Genomic DNA, 25091 nt, shown 5'->3' on the forward strand with positions numbered 1-25091 from the left:
ATCTGGCACACCAGGCAGACTAAAGCAAACGCAAAAATGATTTTAAGGATGTGAAATAGTATTTGAACACAGGTGTGTGCTCTGCTCTCATATCTGATACTACAGCAGTCTAGTAGTCTCCTCCTACTTGTTTGTGTCTGTTGTTCAACAGTTAGTCGTTCGTTCCAGCTTCAGATGAAAATCTCTATCAAAACAACAAAAATAACAACTTCAAAAGCTTGGCAGCTGATTTCATATACCTAAATCAACCAAGTCTGGATTAATGATGAAATGGGTGTGATGCATGGTTGGTTCATTTACCTTCTGGGTGCCAAAACGCCTATATAACTACTGTATATAAGAATTATGAATGCATTGCATGCTGAATAAAATGGCAAAACATTTAGGAGGAATGTGTCTGAATATCCTCTAAATCTTCAGGGTCGAGGTTCCACGACTTGAGGATGAGGATACAATACCCAGGACACATTAGGAAGTGATTTAAGAGCCTGCTGTGAAGGCCAAGCAGAGGAAAATGAGAAATAGGCATACTGTAGGCTTGAATTTATTATAAACATTGACCTATCCGATGACCATGGACTCCTAGGCGTCTGTGGCTGTCAGTGTCTGACAAGTCACAAACAGCTCAGTACTCACAGACATGTAGGATACATTGTCATAGGCTCATAGCATACTGTACTTTAGGCTATGTTCTGTCACAACTCTGCTGGTTCATCACGCAGCTAACATTCTCACGTTCACAAACATCTATCACAGCACACTGACCACCAGGTCATTTGAGGAGAGTTATGCTGTGTGCTGGTCATGCATGCGCACGCACACACACACACACACACACACACACACACACACACACACACACACACACACACACACACACACACAATTAATTATTCTCACTTGTCAGTAACAATGGCATGCTTACATAATGAGTTTACATAAGCCATTTACTGTACACAGAACGAACAGAGAGATACAAAGTGAAGCCAAGCCAGTTCTATGAAAGACTACAGTGTTCTCTTAGCTTAGATCAGATTAATAATCCCCCTTCAGGAGACTGAAAAGATTTGGCATGGGTCCTCAGATCCTCAAAACGTTCTACGACTGCACCATTGAGAGCATCCTAACTGGTTGCATCACCTCCCGGTATGGCAACTGCTCGGCCTCAAACCACAAGGCACTACAGAGGGTAGTGTGTCCGGCCCAGTACATCACTGGGGCCAAGCTTCCTGCCATCCAGGACCTCTATACCAGGCGGTGTCAGAGGAAGGCCCTAAAAAAGGCAGACTCCAGCCACCCTAGTCATTGACTGTTCTCTCTGCTACCACACGGCAAGCAGTACCAGAGTGCCTAGTCTAGGTCCAAGAGGCTTCTAAACAGCTTCCACCCCCACCCCCAGACTCCTGAACAGCTAATCAAATGGCTACCCAGACTATTTGCATTGACCCCCCCCCCCCACACATTTTTTACACTGCTGCTACACTGTTTATTATCTATGCATAGTCACTTTACCTCTACCTACATACATATTACCTCAATTGCCTGGACTAACCTGTGCCCCCGCACATTGACTCTGTACCGGTACCCCCTGTATATATCCTCCTTGCTGTTATTTTATTGTTCTTTTTTCTTTCTTCTTTTTTACTTCAGTTTATTTTAGTAAATACTTTCTTAACACTTGTTTTTCTTAAAATTGCATTGTTGGTTAAGGGCTTGTAAGTAAGCATTTCACTGTAAGGTCTACACCTGTTGTATTTGGCGCATGTGACAAATTTGATTAATAAAGTAGCAACCAACAGCCAATAACAACAACCAGTTATATTTCTTAGTCAAATAGAGTTTGACTTTTTGCTCTTTGATCGCAATAAAACCATAAAATGACTATCATTCTTTTGTGAAAGGCTTGCAATAAATGAGTGCTCAGTTACTCAATATTATTACAAATTGTTATAGTTGATTATTGGCAGCATGTAAGCCTATCTCTCTCCAAATGCTTATAAGACTGCACCCTAACAGTAACCTGTTCCAATACTGTATAGTCAACTTTTCTATAGTTGTCATAGTTGGCTACATTATGACAACATACAACTGGGTCCAGGCTAGTACAATTGATTTGAGATTAGACAGAGAACATGCTGAACATAGATATGGAAGACAGTAGCCTCTAGGGGGCTGGGCTATGGCTGTCTTCATAGACAAATCAATCCGTCTCTCTGTAAGATTTCAGATTTCAGCTCCACTATGGGATTCAAGATTGCTGTTAATTTAAAAACTACAGAGGTAGGATCTTAATTTGAGCCTGTTTGCTACAACAGGAAAACAGTACTGCAGCAACAGGAAATGTAAATATTATGTGGATTATAATTAATGGACATTTTGTGTTAGGGTTGATACATTTTTCGTCTGACAATTTAAAGTGGAAATTACAAACTTTAGAAGCCTTTTCAAACCTTGAATACACTAAAAGTTTGCATTTCCTGATATGCAGGAAAATTCTCAGCAACAAAAAATTGATCAAATTAAGATCCTACATCTGTATCTTGCAGCCAGCAGAACGAGATAGTGTCTCATTTTAGTTTGATAGTGTTCTAACACTACATGTTCAACACTTTCTCTACATATCTATGAGGTATCTCTCTAGGCCTAGTTTGTGAATATGCCTGTCTATGCCTGTCATTCCTTCTCTAAAATATCAAAAGGAAGCCTTTCTTTCTGTATTACAGTTTGTTGTAAATGTAAAAATCTGATGAGTTGACTTCTTTTAAAAGTGTTGTATGTGGGAACATTTCTGAAACACAAAAACTGGTTGATTTGCTTACTACATGCATATCCTGGCCTTGCATGTTGTTGCTGCTTAGTTGACAATATCTAACCTGCGAGTTGCTGTGGTGACAGACCATTTATTATCGAAGCAAGTCGTGCTGGTATGTTTTTCTCAGTTTGTAGATGTACAGTAGAGCTACTATACACCTGGGTGATGAACATACTTCCTGGTGGACCACATCGGCAGTAAAGTTTTGTGCTAAGTGGGTCAAGTGAACAGCAGAGCAGTGCCATGTCATCACCTCGCATTCATCTTCACTCACAGTGGTACTAACTAACTGCATGGGGATTTGGGTGTTTAAAACCAGATTATATATGGCAAAATGTTGAGATATGATGTTGAACATATTTTGTGGCCATACTGTATGATGTGCCTCTCCAAAATACCTGTGCAGACTCACCATAATGTAAGACATGCTCCAGTTCCATAAAGTGCAACTTTCGGAATGAGTGTTGGACAAATATGTACTAGATTGCATGACTCATTGTGCTACTCAATGTACAGGTAGGTGCATTATGGATCAAATAAAATGTTACATTGTTTACAATGCTAAGCTGTCCAGTATCCTGTCACACAGGGACTTACTTCTGTAGAGGCGGAGAAACAGAGATGCAATCATGGAAATGGAATTAAAATAGAAATTGAATTATCATTCTATGGATGGAACACTCCTTTTTTCCTTTTAGAAGGCCTCTGAAGATGGCTGTTAATAATAAAGCTTAGTCTCGACCTTCACTGTCTGGTCATTGCAGGAGGTCAGATGGACCCGTATGGGCACTACAAGAGGAAAAAGCACATGGTGCCAAACCTCTAATCTGCCCTTTTGATTGTTGATGCATTAACGCGAATGACATGCGATTCCTCTCAGTCACAGTTAGTTCACATCAAGCAAACATTTCACGGAAATCATCTCATTTGTCACTCTTATATAATAAGGCATATGTTTTGTTGCTAACTGTAATTTTAATTTCACACAGTCGTTTGGAATCCTGTTAGTGTCATCACAAATACTTTCTCATTTCAAAAAAAGGGTTCCTAAAGGGTTCTTCGGCTGTCCCCATAGGAGAACCCTTTTTGGTTCCAAGCAGAACCCTTTTTGGTTCGAGATAGAACTCTTTTGGGTTCCATGTAGAACCCTCTTGGGAAAGGGTTCTACATGGAACGCAATAGGGTTCTACCTGGAACCAAAAGGGTTCTACTGTAACGGCCGTCGGAAGAGAGAGTAGACCAAGGTGCAGCGGAGTTAGTGTTCATCTTCAGGAATTTATTAAACAACGTGAACACTATACAAAAACAAGAAAACCGACAGCCACACAGTACTGTCAGGTGCAAACACGAAACAGAAACAATCCCCCACAAAACCAAAAGGAAAAATAGGCTCCTTATGTGTGACTCCCAATCAGCAACAACGAACTACAGCTGTGCCTGATTGGGAGCCACACACACACACGGCCCAAAACAAAGAAATACAAAAACATAGAAAAATGAACATAGAACGCCCACCCAATGTAACACCCTGGCCTAACCAAAATAAAGAACAAAAACCCCTCTCTATGGCCAGGGCGTTACATCTACCTGGAACCAAAAATGGTTCTTCAAAGGGTTCTTCTTCTAAGATGGGAGAAGCACATTTTAAAGGCCCACTTTAAAAAAAGAAGAAGGATCTTTATGAGCATTTAAATAATGGATTCAATCAAATTAAGGAGGTGGCCTTCAAGGCTTTGTACACTATTAATCAGACAGACACTTGTGAACACAACAGGCCAACTCAGGACATGTACAAACAAGCCTTTGTGAGTATGGTGATACACATTTGGAGGAACAGGGGCAGGTATGAAAAGTGAGGTATAGAAAGGTGTAACCAGACCTAGGCAGGTATGAGTCGGTGGAGAGGCAAGTGTAAGCAGACCAGAGCAGTCCCAGGGCAGGAGGAGACCTATAGGCTGCCCTGAGGGCAGATAGAGAGCAAACACTTTCAGACAAATTCCAGCCCTAGCCGCAGGTTGACGTTTGTTATCATGAATCTTGCCCTGGAGATATAACTGAGCAATTTCCGCTAGATGGGCCAGCTGCAAAGTCAAAATTGGCAATATTGTAAAAATTCATGACAACCAAAATATGATTTTTGGTCTTAATTAAGGTTTGGGTTAGGCATTAGGGTTAACAGCGTGGTTAATGTTAGGGTTAGGTTTAAAATCAGATTTTATGACTTAGTGCCTGTACCAGCTAGTGACCACTCATGATGAAAAATGCTAACCTGCACCCCAGGCAGCCAGTCTTCTGGATCTGGGACTGTAGGACACTGTAGTAGGCAGCATAATAGTAGGCAACATGTTCAGGCAAAGATCTCATGGGGCTGAGAGATATTCACCTGACTAATCACAGGTGTGTGTGTGTGTGTGTGTGTGTGTGTGTGTGTGTGTGTGTGTGTGTGTGTGTGTGTGTGTGTGTGTGTGTGTGTGTGTGTGTGTGTGTGTGTGTGTGGGGGGGGGTAGATGGGTGGGTGTGTGTGCGTGCGTGTACATGTGTGTGTGAGAGAAAGAGAGAAAGAGAGCACTGAGAAAAGTATGTCAAAGAAAGTTGACTATCTAATCAAATACATTAGAGGATTTTTATGACAGCGATTCATTTTGGATTCGTTTTTCTCTGCACGAAACATTTTCCCAGAATTGTCTCAGTGGGCCTACCATTATACTGGAGTATGCCAGATAAAAAAATCCATGTTTAAGCTCTTTGGCTCCAAGATAAGAACTTTCTCCATTTACAACCAGAGTGAAATGTCCTCATTAATGTCTCCCATTCAACATTTATTAGAGTCAATACTGTATATCTCCCCTAAAATATTTAAAACTATTAGACAACTGAGTTATGGAAACATGGCTCTAAAATGATGCAGGAATGTTTGCTCTTTTTGTATGTGTACATAGAATCTGTACAGTTTAGAGTTTCTTATTAATGCTTTTACGGACTTGACATTCACTGTGCCATGTCCCCTCTAGACAAAATGTAATTATTCAATCAGATATGCTACTCCTGACTTTAACACAACATTAAACATTTCAACCATAGAAAACAAAACAGGGCACCATTTGTGATGCTTACAATGTATGCTTTCTAGCAATCTCAAAGATGCTCACAAAGTGTGCTTTCAAGCCACGTCAAAGAGGCCTACTTTGGTTCGTAACTGAATTACTGAATAACCACCATGTAGTCGGTTTAAAAGGATTCCTAAACAGAGTGTGTCTGGTCACGTAGGCTAGTTGTAATTCCTAGAAGTTTGCCATGTCTCCAGTCTCCAGACCTCCTATAGCATGGCTGTATATGTCCATGGGCTGTATAGGAGATGTCTGTCTGTGGACTTGACATACTATGAGGAACTGGTTATTCCCTAGTGATGTACAGTCAATAGATATGTTACGGATTTCTTTTCCAGATTGGCTTTCATGATATCAAAAGTCTCCTGTGATCATTTATATCAAATTAAACTTCATTTGAAGTTTGATTTGATTCAGTCATATACAGTTGAAGTCAGAAGTTTACATACACCTTAGCCAAATACATTTAAACTCAGTTTTCCACAATTCCTGACATTTAATCCTAGTAAAAATTCCCTGTTTTAGGTCAGTTAGGATCACCACTTTATTTTAAGAATGTGAAATGTCACAATAAGAGTAAAGAGAATGATTTATTTCAGCTTTTATTTCTTTCATCACATTCCCAGTGGGTCAGAAGTTTACATACACTCAATTAATATTTGTTAGCATTGCCTTTAAATGGTTTAACTTGGATCAAACGTTTCGGGTAGCCTTCCACAAGCTTCCCACAATAAGTTGGGTGAATTTTGGCCCATTCCTCCTGACAGAACTAGTATAACTGAGTCAGGTTTGTAGACCTCCTTGCTCGCACACGCTTTTTCAGTTCTGCCCACAAATTTTCTATAGGATTGAGGTCAGGGCTTTGTGATGGCCACTCCAATACCTTGACTTTGTTGTCCTTAAGCCATTTTGCCATAACTTTGGAAGTATGCTTGGGGTCATTGTCCATTTGGAAGACCCATTTGCGACCAAGCTTTAACTCCCTGACTGAGGTCTTGAGATGTTGCTTCAATATATCCACATAATTGTCCTTCCTCATGATGTCATCTATTTTGTGAAGTGCACCAGTCTCTCCTGCAGCAAAGCACCCCCACAACATGATGTTGCCACACCTGTGCTTCACGGTTGTGATGGTGTTCATCTTTGCAAGCCTCCCCCTTTTTCCTCCAAACATAGCGGTGGTCAGTATTGCTAAACAGTTATATTTTTGTTTCATCAGACGAGAGGACATTTCTCCAAAAAGTAAGATCTTTGTCCCCGTGTGCAGTTGCAAACCGTAGTCTGGCTTTTTTATGATGGTTTTGAAGCAGTGGCTTCTTCCTTGCTAAGCGGCCTTTCAGGTTATGTCAATATAGGACTCGTTTTACTGTGGATATAGATACTTTTGTACCTGTTTCCTCCAGCATCTTCACAAGGTCCTTTGCTGTTGTTCTGGGATTGATTTGCACTTTTCACACCAAAGTACGTTCATCTCTAGGAGACAGAATGCGTCTCCTTCCTGAGCGGTATGACGGCTGCGTGGTCCCATGGGGTTTATACTTGCATACTATTGTTTGTACAGATGAATGTGGTACCTTCAGGCGTTTGGAAATTGCTCCCAAGGATGAACCAGACTTGTGGAGGGCTACAATTTTCTATCTGAAGTTTTGGCTGATTCCTTTTGATTTTCCAATGATGTCAAGCAAAGAAGCACTGAGTTTGATGGTAGGCCATTAAATACATCCACAGGTACACCTCCAATTGACTCAAATGATGTCAATTAGCCAATCAGAAGCTTCTAAAGCCATGACATCATTTTCTGGAATTGTCCAAGCTGTTTAAAGGCACAGTCAACTTACTGTATGTAAACTTCTGACCCACTGGAATTGTGATACAGTGAATGATAAGAGAAATAATCTGTCTGTAAACAATTGTTTGAAAAATTACTTGTGTCATGCGCAAAGTAGATGTCCGTACCGACTTGCCAAAACTATAGTTTGTTAACAAGAAATTTGTGGAGGGTATGTAAACGTCCAACATCAACTGTATTTTAACTTATATTTTTGGTTGAGATGGAGACGTGAATCCAACATATTAATTATTAATTTGTAGACAAATTGGAATTAAAGCCAGACTAAGTCAGTAGCACAGATGGAACTATAGAAGCAGTAGACACATCTCATTTAAATGTTGATAATTGGTTGAGTTGTCAACCAAACACAATTCAATATTACTTTTGTAATACAGTAAATAGCCTAAAGTTAAGTCTTCCAAACTAATGTAACATTCAACCTTAAAATGAGTAACATCCATGGCCACATTGAGGTTACTGTAACTATACATTTCTTCTTATGTAATCATATAAAGCGTGTATGTTCAAGATAGCATGCATAGGTCGTCACAGGTCTGTGGAGATCTTCACAATCGCTGTAATAAACTGAGCAGAATCTCGAAACGGCATTGATCAGTTGCACTTTTAATGTAATCTCAACTGCAATCCAGGCCACAGTGATAACATATTAATATTTTGTATAAATATACAAAATATCTGACATTGTATTCCCATTTTAACTTTCCTGTGCTTTCAAATGGTTGAATGCACAGTGATAGACATTTGGGTGGTAACTAATCCAAAATCTGACAGGTTCAGGGCAGGGTACTGGGTGGTAGCCAGCTAGAACAGTGACTAAGGTTCAGGACAGGGTACTGGGTGGAGGTCAGCTAGAACAGTGACTAAGGTTCAGGGCAGGGTACTGGGTGGAGGTCAACTAGAACAGTGACTAAGGTTCAGGACAGGGTACTGGGTGGAGGTCAGCTAGAACAGTGACTAAGGTTCAGGGCAGGGTACTGGGTGGAGGTCAGCTAGAACAGTGACTAAGGTTCAGGGCAGGGTACTGGGTGGAGGTCAGCTAGAACAGTGACTAAGGTTCAGGGCAGGGTACTGGGTGGAGGTCAGCTAGAACAGTGACTAAGGTTCAGGGCAGGGTACTGGGTGGAGGTCAGCTAGAACAGTGACTAAGGTTCAGGGCAGGGTACTGGGTGGTAGCCAGCTAGAACAGTGACTAAGTTTCAGGACAGGGTACTGGGTGGAGGTCAGCTAGAACAGTGACTAAGGTTCAGGGCAGGGTACTGGGTGGAGGTCAGCTAGAACAGTGACTAAGGTTCAGGGCAGGGTACTGGGTGGAGGTCAGCTAGAACAGTGACTAAGGTTCAGGGCAGGGTACTGGGTGGAGGTCAGCTAGAACAGTGACTAAGGTTCAGGGCAGGGTACTGGGTGGAGGTCAGCTAGAACAGTGACTAAGGTTCAGGGCAGGGTACTGGGTGGAGGTCAGCTAGAACAGTGACTAAGGTTCAGGGCAGGGTACTGGGGGCAGGTCAGCTAGAACAGTGACTAAGGTTCAGGGCAGGGTACTGGGGGCAGGTCAGCTAGAACAGTGACTAAGGTTCAGGGCAGGGTACTGGGGGTAGGTCAGCTAGAACAGTGACTAAGGTTCAGGACAGGGTACTGGGTGGAGGTCAGCTAGAACAGTGACTAAGGTTCAGGGCAGGGTACTGGCTGGAGGTCAGCTAGAACAGTGACTAAGGTTCAGGGCAGGGTACTGGGTGGAGGTCAGCTAGAACAGTGACTAAGGTTCAGGACAGGGTACTGGGTGGAGGTCAGCTAGAACAGTGACTAAGGTTCAGGGCAGGGTACTGGCTGGAGGTCAGCTAGAACAGTGACTAAGGTTCAGGACAGGGTACTGGGTGGAGGTCAGCTAGAACAGTGACTAAGGTTCAGGACAGGGTACTGGGTGGAGGTCAGCTATTGGGGACTATTTAACAGTCTGATGACCTGGAGATAGAAGCTGTTTATTAGTCTCTCGGTCCCAGCTTTGATGCACCTGTACTGTCTCCTCCTTCCAGATGGTAGCGGGGTGAACATGCCGTGGCTCGGGTGGCTGAGGTCCTTGATGATCTAAGCCTTCCTGTGACACTGTTTGCTGTCCTGGGGATGTCCTGGGGGGCAGGCAGTGTGCCCCCGATGATGCATTTGGCTGACCACACCACCCTCTGTGGAGCCCTGCGGTTGCGGAAGGTGGAATTGCCATACCAGGCGGTGATACAGCCCGACAGTATGCTCTCAATGGTGCATCTGTAAAAGTTTGTGAGGGTCTTAGGGGCGAGAATAGAATAGATCCAATCAAATCAAAACCATCAGATGGAAAGTGACTGCAAACAGAATAGAATGGTGCTATGTGCGTGTTCTACTGGATTAAACTATTCCACTTTCTGCCCATCAGAGGTCTTTGTTCCTGTTCTAAGTTCAGCAAGTTTAAAGAGGAACAACATGTGGCAGCGGGGGAACGTGATGTGTGGTGTCATCATCATCATCCATCATGGAGCTGCGCCTGCAGCCTAGTGTTGTGTAGCATGACGCTACCCTGGTGTTGTGTAGCATGACGCCACCCTGGTGTTGTGTAGCATGACGCCACCCTGGTGTTGTGTAGCATGACGCCACCCTGGTGTTGTGTAGCATGACGCCACCCTGGTGTTGTGTAGCATGACGCCACCCTGGTGTTGTGTAGCATGACGCCACCCTGGTGTTGTGTAGCATGACGCCACCCTGGTGTTGTGTAGCATGACGCCACCCTGGTGTTGTGTAGCATGACGCCACCCTGGTGTTGTGTAGCATGACGCCACCCTGGTGTTGTGTAGCATGACGCCACCCTGGTGTTGTGTAGCATGACGCCACCCTGGTGTTGTGTAGCATGACGCCACCCTGGTGTTGTGTAGCATGACGCCACCCTGGTGTTGTGTAGCATGACGCCACCCTGGTGTTGTGTAGCATGACGCCACCCTGGTGTTCTAGACGCATGCATGCACACACACCCATATACATTAACACTATGTACAGACTTTACACATACGTACGTACAGTCATACATTCTACGATGTGCAGACACGGACACACAAAGTAAAGCACTCACACAGAGTAAAACACACACACATTACACAAGCATTCCAGCCAGCCAGTGATGTCATGAGAATGCTCTCTTTCCACGTGCAGCAGCCTCTATCCCTGACATGGCATCAGCTGCACTGCTCCTAGAGTCGTTCATCACACTCCCCTTTGTCCTCCAACACCCGCCCCCCTCTCTCTCTCTCTCTCTCTCTCTCTCCGTCTTTCTTCCATCCCTCTCCCTCTCTCCCTCTCTCCCTCCTTCCCACCCTCTATTTCTCCCCCTCACTTTATTTTTCTCTCTCTTTGAGTCACTTGGAGTCGCGCCCCGCTTGTCCTCATCTCCAGGGGCCAATTTATCATTCAGAGTCCTCCCCTCCGTCTTGGTGCCAGCGGTTCCTCTGCACCCTGTACCGACCGCCGCTTTCTGCTCTCAGTAAAGCCAATGCCATGCAGGCACAATACGCCGCCACGACCACTGACACCCCCCTCTTCCTGTTACTCATTTGCAAGGGTTTCATTTTATTCTGCCATAGGAAATCAGCATCAACTCTGCAGTGTGTGTGTGTGTGTGTGTGTGTGTGTGTGTGTGTGTGTGTGTGTGTGTGTGTGTGTGTGTGTGTGTGTGTGTGGCGCTGCTTTGGACCATTATTGTTCTGTTTTTAGCGTTCACAGAGAAATACGAGGTGTCAGTCTTGTCAATATGCCAGGGTGTTAAACTTCATGAATATCAGGAGTTCCAATATTTCACAGCACATCAACTCTCTGTCAGAGAATCTATGCAAATTAAAAAGTCCTTGAATATAAGTTTGAATAACTACATATAGATAGCTCCTCTACAGTGCAAAGTACATCCTCTGAAATATCAGAGCTCTAATGCATAGGTGGGTGGGAAGTACGGTTGAGACCCTTTGCTGCTCCCATGTGATGTACTGTATATTTACTGGGTGGAGTTGAGTGGCATTTTATACACTTTATTTCAAGACTATTTTGCCTCCAGCCATTTAAATCAACCTTGAAGCCTATTGAGTATAAGATAATAAAATAATCACACCCCCTCCAGACTTGAGAATTCCATGAGGTCACATTTGTCCTCCAGAGAAGGGAGAGTTTCTCAGTGATTGAATTTAAAGCCCTTCTCTCCATTGAACCTGCTAATGTCTATCTGAGAGACCCTCACTGCATTAATTACCAAGAGTGCCGGAGTCACTGGCGTGACTTGAAGGACAAAGGAGGAAAGATGTTCCCTGGACTCTCTCTCTCTCTCTGTAAGACAAACAGTCTGTGAATGTGAGTGAGTGTGTGTGTGTGTATGTATGTGTGTGTGTGTGCGTGCGTGCGTGTGTGTGGGTGTGCTTGCGTGCGTGCGTGTGCGTGCGTACCCATGCACTCTCTCCAACTAGCTCAAGTGGCAAAGTATGTGTACAAGTCTGTGATCCACGCCACCAGGATCCTCCCGTCATTGTAATGGTCAGTAAAACATATTTCTGTGACAGGGAATGCCTCAGCTTCACAGCACTTGTCAAGCTTATTCAGCCATACAAACGTTGTGTTTGGTCATGGGGAACCAGCAACGTTTTAAGAAATGTTTGGAACTACTCACAAGGGAAATCTTCCAATACAGAATTCCAGACTGTCATTGCATTGGGGTTTGTGTGAATCTCTGCCTTAGTCTTCTGTTGTTCCCGAAAAACACATCTCAGAGGGTTTTGCACGCACGGCACAAGCCTGGAACGTTCTCATGCCTGCAGGAACAAATATTGTGGTATCCCATGAGAAACGCTTACACTGGGAAACTACAGTTATAGAAACAACTAGATCACATTACCTTTCAAATATGCACATACTCACACTTCAGTTTCTATGACAGCTTAAAGCAACTGTTATAATGCCCTATATGTGTATCAAAAGGCATTATAAATGCACTAATAAAACATATGTCTATGCTTTCCAAAATATGTGCTTCATAGAAAGTGTCACCAGATTAATTTCTAATTGGATCATTGGACTGAACCGCTGACCAATAGTAGTAGCATTACAGCCTGTATTACAACTGACATGGTCTGTTTCACCATTTGGTTGTTTCAACATTCAGAGCTTATCAGTTTGGAATCCAGGCTAGTAGTGTAAACCCCTGTCTAATTCTGTGGCTGCATCCTCTGCCTGATGAGACGATAATTAGCAATTAACTTCCCAGGTTTGTGCCTTCAGGGTAAATATCAAGGCTCAGTCTTGATGAGATAGTTCAGCCCCCCATGTGGTTGATTTACTGCTTCGCTATATTTCACTCTCTCCTTGTCAATTATATCTGCACTCTCTTTCCTTCTTCTCTCTCTCGCCTTCTCTACATCCACCCCCCTCTCTTCCTCTATCCTTCCACCCTTCCATGCCTCTCTCCTTCCCTCTCTCTCCAACTAGCTCAGTAGGAGCCAGGTGAGTTGGCATTATTCTGCAGTACCTGCCAGGCATCTAACACCTCCTCTCACTCACTGAGCTAACCATGCCATATAAGTCATGCAAATACAGTACTCTGTCTTTTAAACAAGCGATCACAGCCACATTTCAAGAGAGAAAGGAAGACATTTTGGCTTTACCTGTGTTGTGACACTGTTTCAGAGGGAGCAGCAACTTCCTAGCCTGGTCATATCTGTTAGTGCTGTCTTGCCAACTCCTATGGTTAACAATAAGACAGCAAAGATCTGGGACCAGGCTGGCAGCCTCCTGTGTTCTGCAGATTATGCTGCTCAGTGTCTGTCTACATGAGTAGGCACTAGGCAGCATGCACGTGGGGATCGGATTCATGTTCCCATTGTGCAGAGCGGAGCAGCAAGTATCACACACGCACACACACACACACACACACACACACACACACTGATTAGGAGTAGGTGATCTGGCACTCCATACACTTCTTTACTTCCTTTGCAGTTGTGATGCAACACTATGCTATTTGATGGAGTAGGGCTAGGCTATATGTACTGTATATTATTTTAAATTCAGCAGATGTATATCTGTGTTCTTACCAGCTTAGTGCTGCTATGCCTTACGGTAGGCCCTTTGGTGTATCATGTGAGAAGTCTATAAGTCTGTAATTGATGCTTAATTACTTTACGGTACACTCTCTTCTCATAGCATCCTGTAGAGCCTGTGTTTTTACAAAATTTCACAGTTTCCTGGAAGGTTGAATGGAAGTTGATAAACTGCCTTCCTGTCATTATTTGCTAGATTTTTTATACTCCCAGTTGTTATTTATGTAAGAATAAGGAATTATCCTCAACTGTGCCCACAAATTGGGGAAAACCAACATTCTTTCTTATTGATCCACATTATAAAAGAGGCAACTTACTCGTTGATTTTATTTGTTATACAGAAATAACAAAAGATGCTGAAAAGCTGCTGTGTTGATCAATGAACCAGGTCAAAAAACCCGACCTAGAGCTACATGTAGCTATGTGTGTGGAAAACATTTCATCACAGGCATTGTGTCTTTAGTATCATTAAAGGTGAAGACTGTTATTTTATCAAATCAATTCTCTGTAATTATTATTACGTGATTAAACTAATCATGTAAATGTAATTAACTAGGAAGTCGGGGTACCACGGAAAATCTTCAGATTACAAAGTTATACTTTTCCGAATATAACTCTTCAGATATTTTAATATCTTGTCAATTAGTCTTCTATTAATGAATTATTCTTTACCTTACGTCTCATTTCAAACGTCGTAGAATTCTTGTTTATTTGCATGAACCCAGCCTAAATTATGAATCATCCATACACCAATTAGCTTAATCATTTATTTACGAACTAACTAAATAATCACAGAAATGCATAACAAACTAACAGTAGATATTGGTTACAAACAATGATAGGGAAGATCCCCTAGTGGGCTAAACTGATATAACGGCTTGGTATACAAAGGAAAGGGGGGTGTGGACCGATAAAGGAGCGGGAAAGACAAAATGGATCACTACACACAGTGGATAATTATATTCATTGAAATGCTAATCCTTTGCCCATGAACGCTCGCTCATTCTGGAATAATTGCAATCAATATATTTACACCCATATGTCGTTGTTGTCTTCTCTGTTGGAATCGTCGGTCCGTCTGCGGGAGAGTCAGTTCATCAGAGAGTCTCTGGTTACTCATGGTGGTTGCTCTATCGGCGGCTCCTGATAGTATCTGTTGTAATGGATACGTCAGGCGTCCATTGTTCTTAGAGTAGATGTTTCGGCGGTTGTCGGTATTCGCATCCCAGGTTTACATAATTTCTAGCTGCAGACTAGTAATTAGTATCTAAGGGTTTTTATTCGTAACAATAAAAAAAGGGCGGTTCCATGACGCCTGATCATGTCTGTGCTCACAGGGGCGTGGCCAATGACTTAGTTAAACTTTACAGTGAATACAATTCTCTCATTCTAAAGGTTAACATCACATTACATCATTTCACAAATAGTTTCATCTTTACTCATTCATTTTATACAAGAATTAGATGCAAACCCCATAATTGAGAAATGTACACATTCAGAGATATAGTTACGTGTGTTTCCTGTCCTCCATGAGGTCACCAAATGAAACACACTTGTCATACCTGTCCCTTAAGTGGCCACGGACACTTCCCACATTCTCACAAGTGGACATATAGTTTCATTCTCCCATTTTGGGGATTTAGGAGTTTGGTCAAGTGAAATCCTTTGTTCACTCTGTGGTCTCTCTCTCTGCATGACCAAGGGGAGAGAGTCTCCACCAGGAATGTATGGCCTGAGATAACAGAACCTGGGAGTAGGAGAGAGTGAGAGAGAGGGGGAAGCAACGATCTACACCCAGAAAGGGCCACGTCATGACACACGTAATACATTTAACTTGTTTAGTACAGTCCGTTTGTAACTCCACTCACTACTTGTAGCTAGCACTCACTCACTCAAGTGGCTGCTAGCATCATCATGAAAAGGTCATCCCTGTGGCTCAGTTGGTAGAGCATGGTGTTTGCAATGCCAGCATGGTGTGTGCAACGCCAGGGTTGTGGGTTCGATTCCCACGGGGGGCCAGTACAAAAAAAGAAAACAAATGCATGAAATGAAATGTATGCATTTACTATTGTAAGTCGCTCTGGATAAGCGTGTCTGCTAAATGACGTAAAAGGGGCATGAGAGAAGCCCTACAATATTAGGTTTTTGAAAGTAGTGAGAATGCTAGGGAGCAGGCAATGTTGAAAGTGAATCTTTAGTCGTGTTGTACTTCTCTTAAATGTAGTTTTGTAATTGACTAAAACAAGCAGACAACAAGAAAATTGCATTTTGAATAAGTTTTTGCTGTGGGCCAATGGAGTAACCTAGGTAACCACAGGTTGTTGTCCCCACAAGCGGGCAGGGTCACGTCATTCTACCTAATACCAACTGGGTCTATATGCCATAGTAGACACACAGTTGGGTGAGGGTTAGAAATACATGGCATACATTATGATCCAGATATCACAGTGGCCTGTGAGTGTCCCAAGTTCCTGTGAAGTAGAGATACAATCGCCTGCTGTAGCAGCTGGATGCATCTCCCCATGCTTGATCTGGCAATAAAACACTTCCTCTCTCCTGGATTCCAGATTTTAATGAACAATCAGACCTGTCTCCAGGGCCAACCATCACAAATTGCTTTTGCCAACAGAGACAATAGAGGCCAGAGACTCGGGCTGCACTGACCGATGAGTGATGAGCTAGCCTGTTGATCAGTAGCAGTGTTTGTGTGTTTGTGTGCGTGTGTGTGTGTGTGCGTGTGCACGTGCATGTGTGTGCTCAGACAGAGGATGACAGAGTGGGAAGGAAGATTATAGAGATTAAGGAGGATGAGTTAATCATTTGCACCTGACCTTCTGAGTCAGTGAGACACCTGGCAAAATGAATTGATATGCAAATGCAACGCATTAATATATGTACCTGCAGCCTCCTAACAAAATATGAAGTAATATTCATCAGGTTGTTATTGTAAGGAAAATGTTTCATGAATGATGTTTGGAGTATCATAAGTCGAACCCCACCCAGTGTTTCAAAATGATTGATTGTTGCTCACGTATGCATTGTTTAAAACTACAGCTGAATCTGTCTTCAATGACAAATCTGCCATGGAGACTTGGTGATGGGAGTAGGGATATTACAAATTCTATCTCGTATACATGGCTGCTATGCTTTACTGCAACACGAAAATAAACATGTTTCCTCATAAACAACAACTCCACATTCAAAAAGATGCAAAAACACCTTTTTTATTACAAGCATTACAGTAGTGAGTTTCTCCTCTCTCTCTGATCTAGTCGTGGCTCAGTCAGGGCTACTGAGAGGGAGCTGGAAAAGAGAAAACAACACATTCTGAGCATCATCCCTTTCACAGAAAGCCATTTGATCTGTTAGATGCCGTTTTCAATGGGCTAAATGTCCCAGCATGGCTGTATGAAACAAAGAGAGCCCATTAATAAGGATGGGTAAGCTCAGGCAAACTCAATCAAGCGCAGCTAAAAAAAGTATTTAAGCCTCCCGAGTGGCGCAGTGGTCTAAGGCACTGCATCACAGTGCTAGCTGTGCCACTGGGTTCGTGACTGGGAGACCCATGGGGCGGTGCACAATTGGCCCAGCGTCGACCTCGTTAGGGGAGGGTTTGGCCAGCAAGGATGTCCTTGTCCCATTGTGCACTAGCGACTCCTGTGGCGGGCCGGGTGCAGTGCACACTGACACGGTCGCCAGGTGTTTCCTCCGACACATTGGTGCGGCTGTCTTCTGGGCTAAGTGGGCATTGTGTCAAGAAGCAGTGCGGCTTGGTTGAGTTGTGTTTCGGAGGACACATGGCTCTCGACCTTCACCTCTCCTGAGTCTGTACAGGAGTTGCAGCGATAAGACAAGTCTGAAACTACCAATTGGATGTTATTAAAATTGGGTAGAAAAAGGGGTAATAAAATTACAAAATAAAAAGTATTTAAAAGCAAAAAGTTACAAAACACTATAGCCACCAGTTTTTCCCATTTGTGTTTTTTCATCAGAAATTATTGGGTACCTTCATGTGTCTGTAAAATATTACTGTTCTCACATTTTTTATATATACATTTTAGATGTGTATTCAAATGGATTTTGTTGCAAAATGCTGTTCGTATCCTGTATATTTGAATTTGATATGTGGTTGTCTCTTTTAGCTACATTAAGATGAATCCACTAACTGTATCTACTAAATGACTATGGGTGTGTTCGTAAATTTAATCTGGAGTGCCAGTGCGCTCAGAGTGTGCTCTGGGCATTCGTAAATTCAGAGCGTTGTCATATTGTCCGTTCATAATTTCTGAGCATTTCGCTCTCAGAGCACACATTGTCACTTGACGCTCTGGCCGAGGAGTAAGGTTGATCCAAGCGTTCTCACAACGGCAGTCAAGCACCCAAGCTAACTGGCTAAAGTTAGCTAGCTTGCTAGCAATTTCTAGACACATAATGAGAGAACACCCCACTCTGACCATTTTATTCCCTCTAGCAGAGCTGGTTAGGGTGTTTTCATGTTATCCAGAGTGTTGGTGACTGTAACTGTGCTGCTGGCAACAATTTAATAACTTTTTTAGTCAACATTTACTGACACCGGTCATATTCAACAGGTGTTGCGTGTTTGTAAATTCATCAGTTATTCTGCGCTCTGGAACACTCAGATGAGAGTGTTCTGAAATCGAAGTAGATAGCCAGAGTGAATTTACGAACACACCCTAAAATGTCCAATGTAAATATTTGACATACAGATCTCATATTACTGTATTGATTCATTTATGTTATCTATGTTTTAAAGTATTGACGTCACAAAATGTATAATTTGTACAGTTCTTTATAAAAAATGTAGTGATTTGTCACATTTGACTGTGTAAAACCAAGCAGTGCTACTTTTTTCTCAGAGAGTGATGCAGATACATAGCGTTTTGCAACAAAACATGATTCTTTGTCTCTCTGAAATGAAATCATCAAGAGATAGATTTCAAACAAATACATGTCTGTAATTTAAATAACCCCATGCCATGATTAGATCTGGAAAAAACACATCAATCTCTTTCATAAGTTCTTTAAACAATCAAAGTTAATTTACCAATATTTCTGGAAATGGGTATATAGCGTTATGGAATGAAACTCTTCAAATATTATTTGAACCCAGGTATGATAAGTTCTAGTATTAAATATCATAAAACTCTAACCTTACTGTGTGCTGATAATCCATCAGTGTGGCACCCCAAATCTATTTGGCACTCCTGGGAGCCACACCCCCTGGGCCACCTGTGTGTCCCCCTCAGACATGCTCCACTCCGTCCTGTACCTCGTGTGAGTCGCATCCCCGCTCTCCCCTCCTATGTCCACCAGCTCCATACGCAGCATCATGTCTCTCCCCCATTGGGCCAGAAACAACTGGGATGCTTCACCACTAAGATAGCTGGAGAGACCAGTCAGATAGCTGGACCCCAAGCACGGGGCACGTGGAGGGGCCTGCACCACCTCCTCATCCTCCTCCCGCCTCTCCTCAGCCTGTGGGGATAAAGGGACATCCACCAATCCTATTGGTTTATCTGTCTGTCCGTCATTAGAGGAGTCTGTGTTCCAAGGGCTCCCATTGGTTGAGTCTGAGCTGTCCGGGCACTGTGTGACCTCTGATAGGGAGATGTCCCTGTGTGGCTTGTGTCTGCTGAGGGTGAGACAGCGCAGCGAGGTGAGACAACCAGTAAGCGACAACCACACATCCTGTATTTTCAGCACAGACAATTGGCTGTCACATGTTCTCTTGTCTTCTTTGTCCTTCTCTTTAGACAGTTTACATTCCATCTCTAGATCTGACTTAACCATCTCTTTGGCTGTCACAAGTCTATTTGTGTCCTTTGCCGACAGTCCATCTTTCATATTCCGTGTCTGGGATGGGTTTTCTGCTTTTCCCCGGAAGCAGACACAGCTGAACCTCCGGCCTTTCTTCATCATAGTCACCACAAGAAGAAAGAGCTCCCTGATGAAGCTGCCTGCTACGGTACAGAGCTGCGATGAAACAAATGTGGAATGAATCTTACCACAGATACACAACACCCTATGAGCATTGCCTGCCCTGGTCCTTTATGACATAATCACTGCATCAGTGACAGTGACACATCTCAAATGGTGAGTGCCTTGAAGGACTGTGATGTCACATTGGATGATGTCATCATACAGTACAAAATCTCCACTAATAAAGATGAATAATGGTTTATGTTTATGTCATGGTTAAGCTAGTTTGAGGGGAACAAAAAGTCACTCCTCCCCCTAAAAAATAAAACAATATGAATAAGCATGTCTTTACAAGTGAAATAAGGCTTTTGTCTATCGTCCAATTGGCACCGTTTTCTAACATAAGATTCAATATGAATCCTAATGGGTATTATTGATTATACTCTTAATAATTTCCATTTCCCTATAAATATGACACATCACAACAGTAGATGGTACAGTGTTGTATGGGTCAGTGTCTGTACGGTTGTTCATAGAGAGCAATCTGATATGTAAAACAGCAGCTGTATTGAAAGCAAATACATGTTTTATATACCTGATTTATGATTGTATGGATCAGATGTTGCTGCTCTGTGTATCAGAGGTAATTACTACCCAGACAGGTCTCATGTTGCTGCTCTGTGTATAAGATGTAATTACTACCCAGACAGGTCTCATGTTGCTGCTCTGTGTATCAGAGGTAATTACCACACAGACAGGTCTCATGTTGCTTCTCTGTGTATCAGAGCTAATTACTACCCAGACAGGTCTCATGTTGCTTCTCTGTGTATCAGAGCTAATTACTACCCAGACAGGTCTCATGTTGCTGCTCTGTGTATCAGAGCTAATTACTACCCAGACAGGTCTCATGTTGCTTCTCTGTGTATCAGAGCTAATTACTACCCAGACAGGTCTCATGTTGCTTCTCTGTGTATCAGAGCTAATTACCACACAGACAGGTCTCATGTTGCTTCTCTGTGTATCAGAGCTAATTACTACCCAGACAGGTCTCATGTTGCTTCTCTGTGTATCAGAGCTAATTACTACCCAGACAGGTCTCATGTTGCTGCTCTGTGTATCAGAGCTAATTACTACCCAGACAGGTCTCATGTTGCTGCTCTGTGTATCAGAGCTTATTACTACCCAGACAGGTCTCATGTTGCTTCTCTGTGTATCAGAGCTAATTACTACCCAGACAGGTCTCATGTTGCTGCTCTGTGTATCAGAGCTAATTACCACACAGACAGGTCTCATGTTGCTTCTCTGTGTATCAGAGCTAATTACTACCCAGACAGGTCTCATGTTGCTTCTCTGTGTATCAGAGCTAATTACTACCCAGACAGGTCTCATGTTGCTTCTCTGTGTATCAGAGCTAATTACTACCCAGACAGGTCTCATGTTGCTTCTCTGTGTATCAGAGCTAATTACTACCCAGACAGGTCTCATGTTGCTTCTCTGTGTATCAGAGCTAATTACTACCCAGACAGGTCTCATGTTGCTTCTCTGTGTATCAGAGCTAATTACTACCCAGACAGGTCTCATGTTGCTGCTCTGTGTATCAGAGCTAATTACTACCCAGACAGGTCTCATGTTGCTTCTCTGTGTATCAGAGCTAATTACTACACAGACAGGTCTCATGTTGCTTCTCTGTGTATCAGAGGTAATTACTACCCAGACAGGTCTCATGTTGCTGCTCTGTGTATCAGAGCTAATTACTACACAGACAGGTCTCATGTTGCTTCTCTGTGTATCAGAGGTAATTACTACCCAGACAGGTCTCATGTTGCTTCTCTGTGTATCAGAGCTAATTACTACCTAGACAGGTCTCATGTTGCTTCTCTGTGTATCAGAGCTAATTACTACACAGACAGGTCTCATGTTGCTTCTCTGTGTATCAGAGGTGTGTACTACCTAGACAGGTCTCATGTTGCTGCTCTGTGTATCAGAGGTAATTACTACCCAGACAGGTCTCATGTTGCTTCTCTGTGTATCAGAGCTAATTACTACACAGACAGGTCTCATGTTGCTGCTCTGTGTATCAGAGCTATTTACTACCTAGACAGGTCTCATGTTGCTTCTCTGTGTATCAGAGGTGTTTACTACCCAGACAGGTCTCATGTTGCTTCTCTGTGTATCAGAGCTAATTACTACACAGACAGGTCTCATGTTGCTTCTCTGTGTATCAGAGCTAATTACTACCCAGACAGGTCTCATGTTGCTTCTCTGTGTATCAGAGGTGTGTACTACCTAGACAGGTCTCATGTTGCTTCTCTGTGTATCAGAGCTGTTTACTACACAGACAGGTCTCATGTTGCTTCTCTGTGTATCAGAGCTAATTACTACACAGACAGGTCTCATGTTGCTTCTCTGTGTATCAGAGCTAATTACTACCCAGACAGGTCTCATGTTGCTTCTCTGTGTATCAGAGCTAATTACTACACAGACAGGTCTCATGTTGCTTCTCTGTGTATCAGAGGTATGTACTACACAGACAGGTCTCATGTTGCTTCTCTGTGTATCAGAGGTGTGTACTACCTAGACAGGTCTCATGTTGTTTTATGATGAGGTCCCTGGATATCAAAACATCTCTGACTGATTGGATTCTGATTACACTCAGTGTGTATGCTGCAATCCACACGCACACGCACACGCACACACCCTTTGGAGTTACAGTAGCATCGCTGGAATCATTTACTGTCCCCCTGCTTGCAGTGGACTACATCAGAGTTGATTCGTGGTCCCACATGGCAGAATAAAACCATTCCTCCTACAGCCCTGCACCAAATACATTGGACATTCTGAATAATTCAACTTGGAAGAGATCATATAAATATATTGGAAGACATGATCACAAGTCACGGCTTTCCCATCGCTCTGCTTTAATGACACTCCACATAGATGCAAAGAGAGGCTGTCTCTGTGGGTGCAGGTTAGCACTAGCTAGTTTATATATGATGTATTGAGAGGCTGTCTCTGTGGGTGCAGGTTAGCACTAGCTAGTTTATATATGATGTATTGAGAGACTGTCTCTGTGGGTGCAGGTTAGCACTAGCTAGTTTATATATGATGTACTGAGAGGCTGTCTCTGTGGGTGCAGGTTAGCACTAGCTAGTTTATATATGATGTACTGAGAGGCTGTCTCTGTGGGTGCAGGTTAGCACTAGCTAGTTTATATTTGATGTATTGAGAGGCTGTCTCTGTGGGTGCAGGTTAGCACTAGCTAGTTTATATATGATGTATTGAGAGGCTGTCTCTGTGGGTGCAGGTTAGCACTAGCTAGTTTATATTTGATGTATTGAGAGGCTGTCTGTGGGTGCAGGTTAGCACTAGCTAGTTTATATATGATGTATTGAGAGGCTGTCTCTGCTAGTTTATATTTGATGTATTGAGAGGCTGTCTCTGTGGGTGCAGGTTAGCACTAGCTAGTTTATATTTTATGTACTGCTCTAGGACTGTGGCTTCTGCATTACCGGAATAAATAACTCATCACAATCTGAGCCTACCTTGTTTTATACTGATGTTGCAGCCAGGTGCACAGAGAGCTCTTCCTGCGAGTTAAAGCAGCAAAAGCAAATTATGTAATTATTATAATTAACAATGTGAGTAGTGTATATCATGTCAAGACAACTCCAGTGACTTGGATGCCTTGGGATAATCTGAACACATAATTGAAAGGAATGTAGTCACGGTAAACGTTGTAGTAAATCTGCAGTGACGCTGCTGCTGATGACATGGTAATATGTTTCACTGGCAAACATCTTCGTCATGTCCCCGAGGGAGAACAGGAGAATAAACTGTGTTGAGGCTTCAGGTGTGTGTGTTGTGTTATGTTGTGTTGTGTTGTGCGTGTGTGTGCGCGTGCGTGTCCCTGGTGGTGTCAGTGTGAGGGTCTGTCTGTTGACTGGAACTAGTCCCTGGGAGACTGTGATCTGCAGTTCACTTCCCAAATCCGCTCTCTTCTTTTCTATCATCTGGTAGTGTTGGGTAGCCACTCATCTGAATGAGACTAAAACTGCCTCCCAAATGGCACCCTATTCCATATACAGTACCAGTCAAAAGTTTGGAGAGACCTACTCATTCAAGGGTTTTTCTTTATTTGTACAATTTTCTACATTGTAGAATAATAGTGAAGACATCAAAACTATGAAATAACACATATGGAATCATGTAGTAAGCAAAAAAGTGTTAAACAAATCAAAATATATTTTATATTTGATTCTTCAAAGTAGCCACCCTTTGCCTTGATCACTCTGTGGTCCAACTCATCCCAAACCATCTCAATTAGGTTGGGGTCGGGTGATTGCAAATCTGAAAGCGCGAACCACTGCTTTTAATCATGGCAAGGCGATCAGAAACATGACTGAATACAAACAGTGTAGCTATTCCCTCCACAAGGCAATCAAACAAACTAAGCGACAGTATAGAGACAAAGTAGAGTCGCAATTCAACGGCTCAGACACGAGACGTATGCGGCAGAGTCTACAGTCAATCATGGATTACAAAAAGAAAACCAGCCCCATCGCGGACACGGATGTCTTGCTCCCAGACAAATTAAACAACTTCTTTGCTCGCTTTGAGGACAATACAGTGCCACTGACACGGCCCGCTAGCAAAACCTGCGGGCTCTCCTCCACCGTGGCCAACGTGAGTAAAACATTTAAACGTGTTAACCCTCGCAAGGCTGCCGGCCCAGACTGCATCCCCGGCCGCGTCCTCAGAGCATGCGCAGACCAGCTGCCTGTTGTGTTTACAGACATATTCAATCAATCCCTATACCAGTCTGCTGTTCCCACATGCTTCAAGAGGGCCACCATTGTTCCTGTTCCCAAGAAAGCTAAGGTAACTGAGCTAAACGACTAGCACTTGTCATCATGAAGTGCTTTGAGAGATTAGTCAAAGATCATATCACCTCCACCCTCCCTGACACCCTAGACCCACTCCAATTTGCTTACCGCCCCAATAGGTCCACAGACGACGCAATCGCAATCACACTGCACACTGCCCTAACCCATCTGGACAAGAGGAATACCTATGTAAGAATGCTGTTCATCGATTACAGCTCAGCATTTAACACTATAGTACCCTCCAAACTCGTCATTAAGCTCGAGACCCTGCGTCTCGACCCCACCCTGTGCAAATGGGTCCTGGACTTCCTGACGGGCCGTCCCCAGGTGGTGAGGGTAGGAAACAACATCTCCACCCCGCTGATCCTCAACACTGGGGCCCCACAAGGGTGCTTTCTCAGC

The 25091-nt window shown here is 43.2% G+C and overlaps 1 protein-coding gene across 1 annotated transcript; it reads right to left on the minus strand.

The window, feature by feature from the left end:
• Window positions 1-17058: 17058 nt before the first annotated feature.
• LOC106588793 (uncharacterized) lies at window positions 17059-19962 on the minus strand. The gene is made up of 2 exons (XM_014178219.2): window positions 19038-19962; window positions 17059-17169 (listed from the first exon to the last, which is right to left on the minus strand). The coding sequence occupies exon 1, from the start codon at window positions 19804-19806 to the stop codon at window positions 19060-19062; it is 747 nt and encodes a 248-aa protein (XP_014033694.1). The 5' UTR covers window positions 19807-19962; the 3' UTR covers window positions 17059-17169; window positions 19038-19059.
• Window positions 19963-25091: the final 5129 nt, after the last annotated feature.

The sequence above is a fragment of the Salmo salar genome, chromosome ssa27, assembly GCF_905237065.1.
Source record: "Salmo salar chromosome ssa27, Ssal_v3.1, whole genome shotgun sequence".
In the NCBI taxonomy this organism is placed as follows: Eukaryota; Metazoa; Chordata; class Actinopteri; order Salmoniformes; family Salmonidae; genus Salmo; species Salmo salar.

What these genes read in the sequence shown, in the direction of transcription:
- LOC106588793 (XM_014178219.2), bottom strand. Translation starts at nt 19,806, where the DNA reads ATGATGAAGAAAGGCCGGAGGTTCAGCTGTGTCTGCTTCCGGGGAAAA.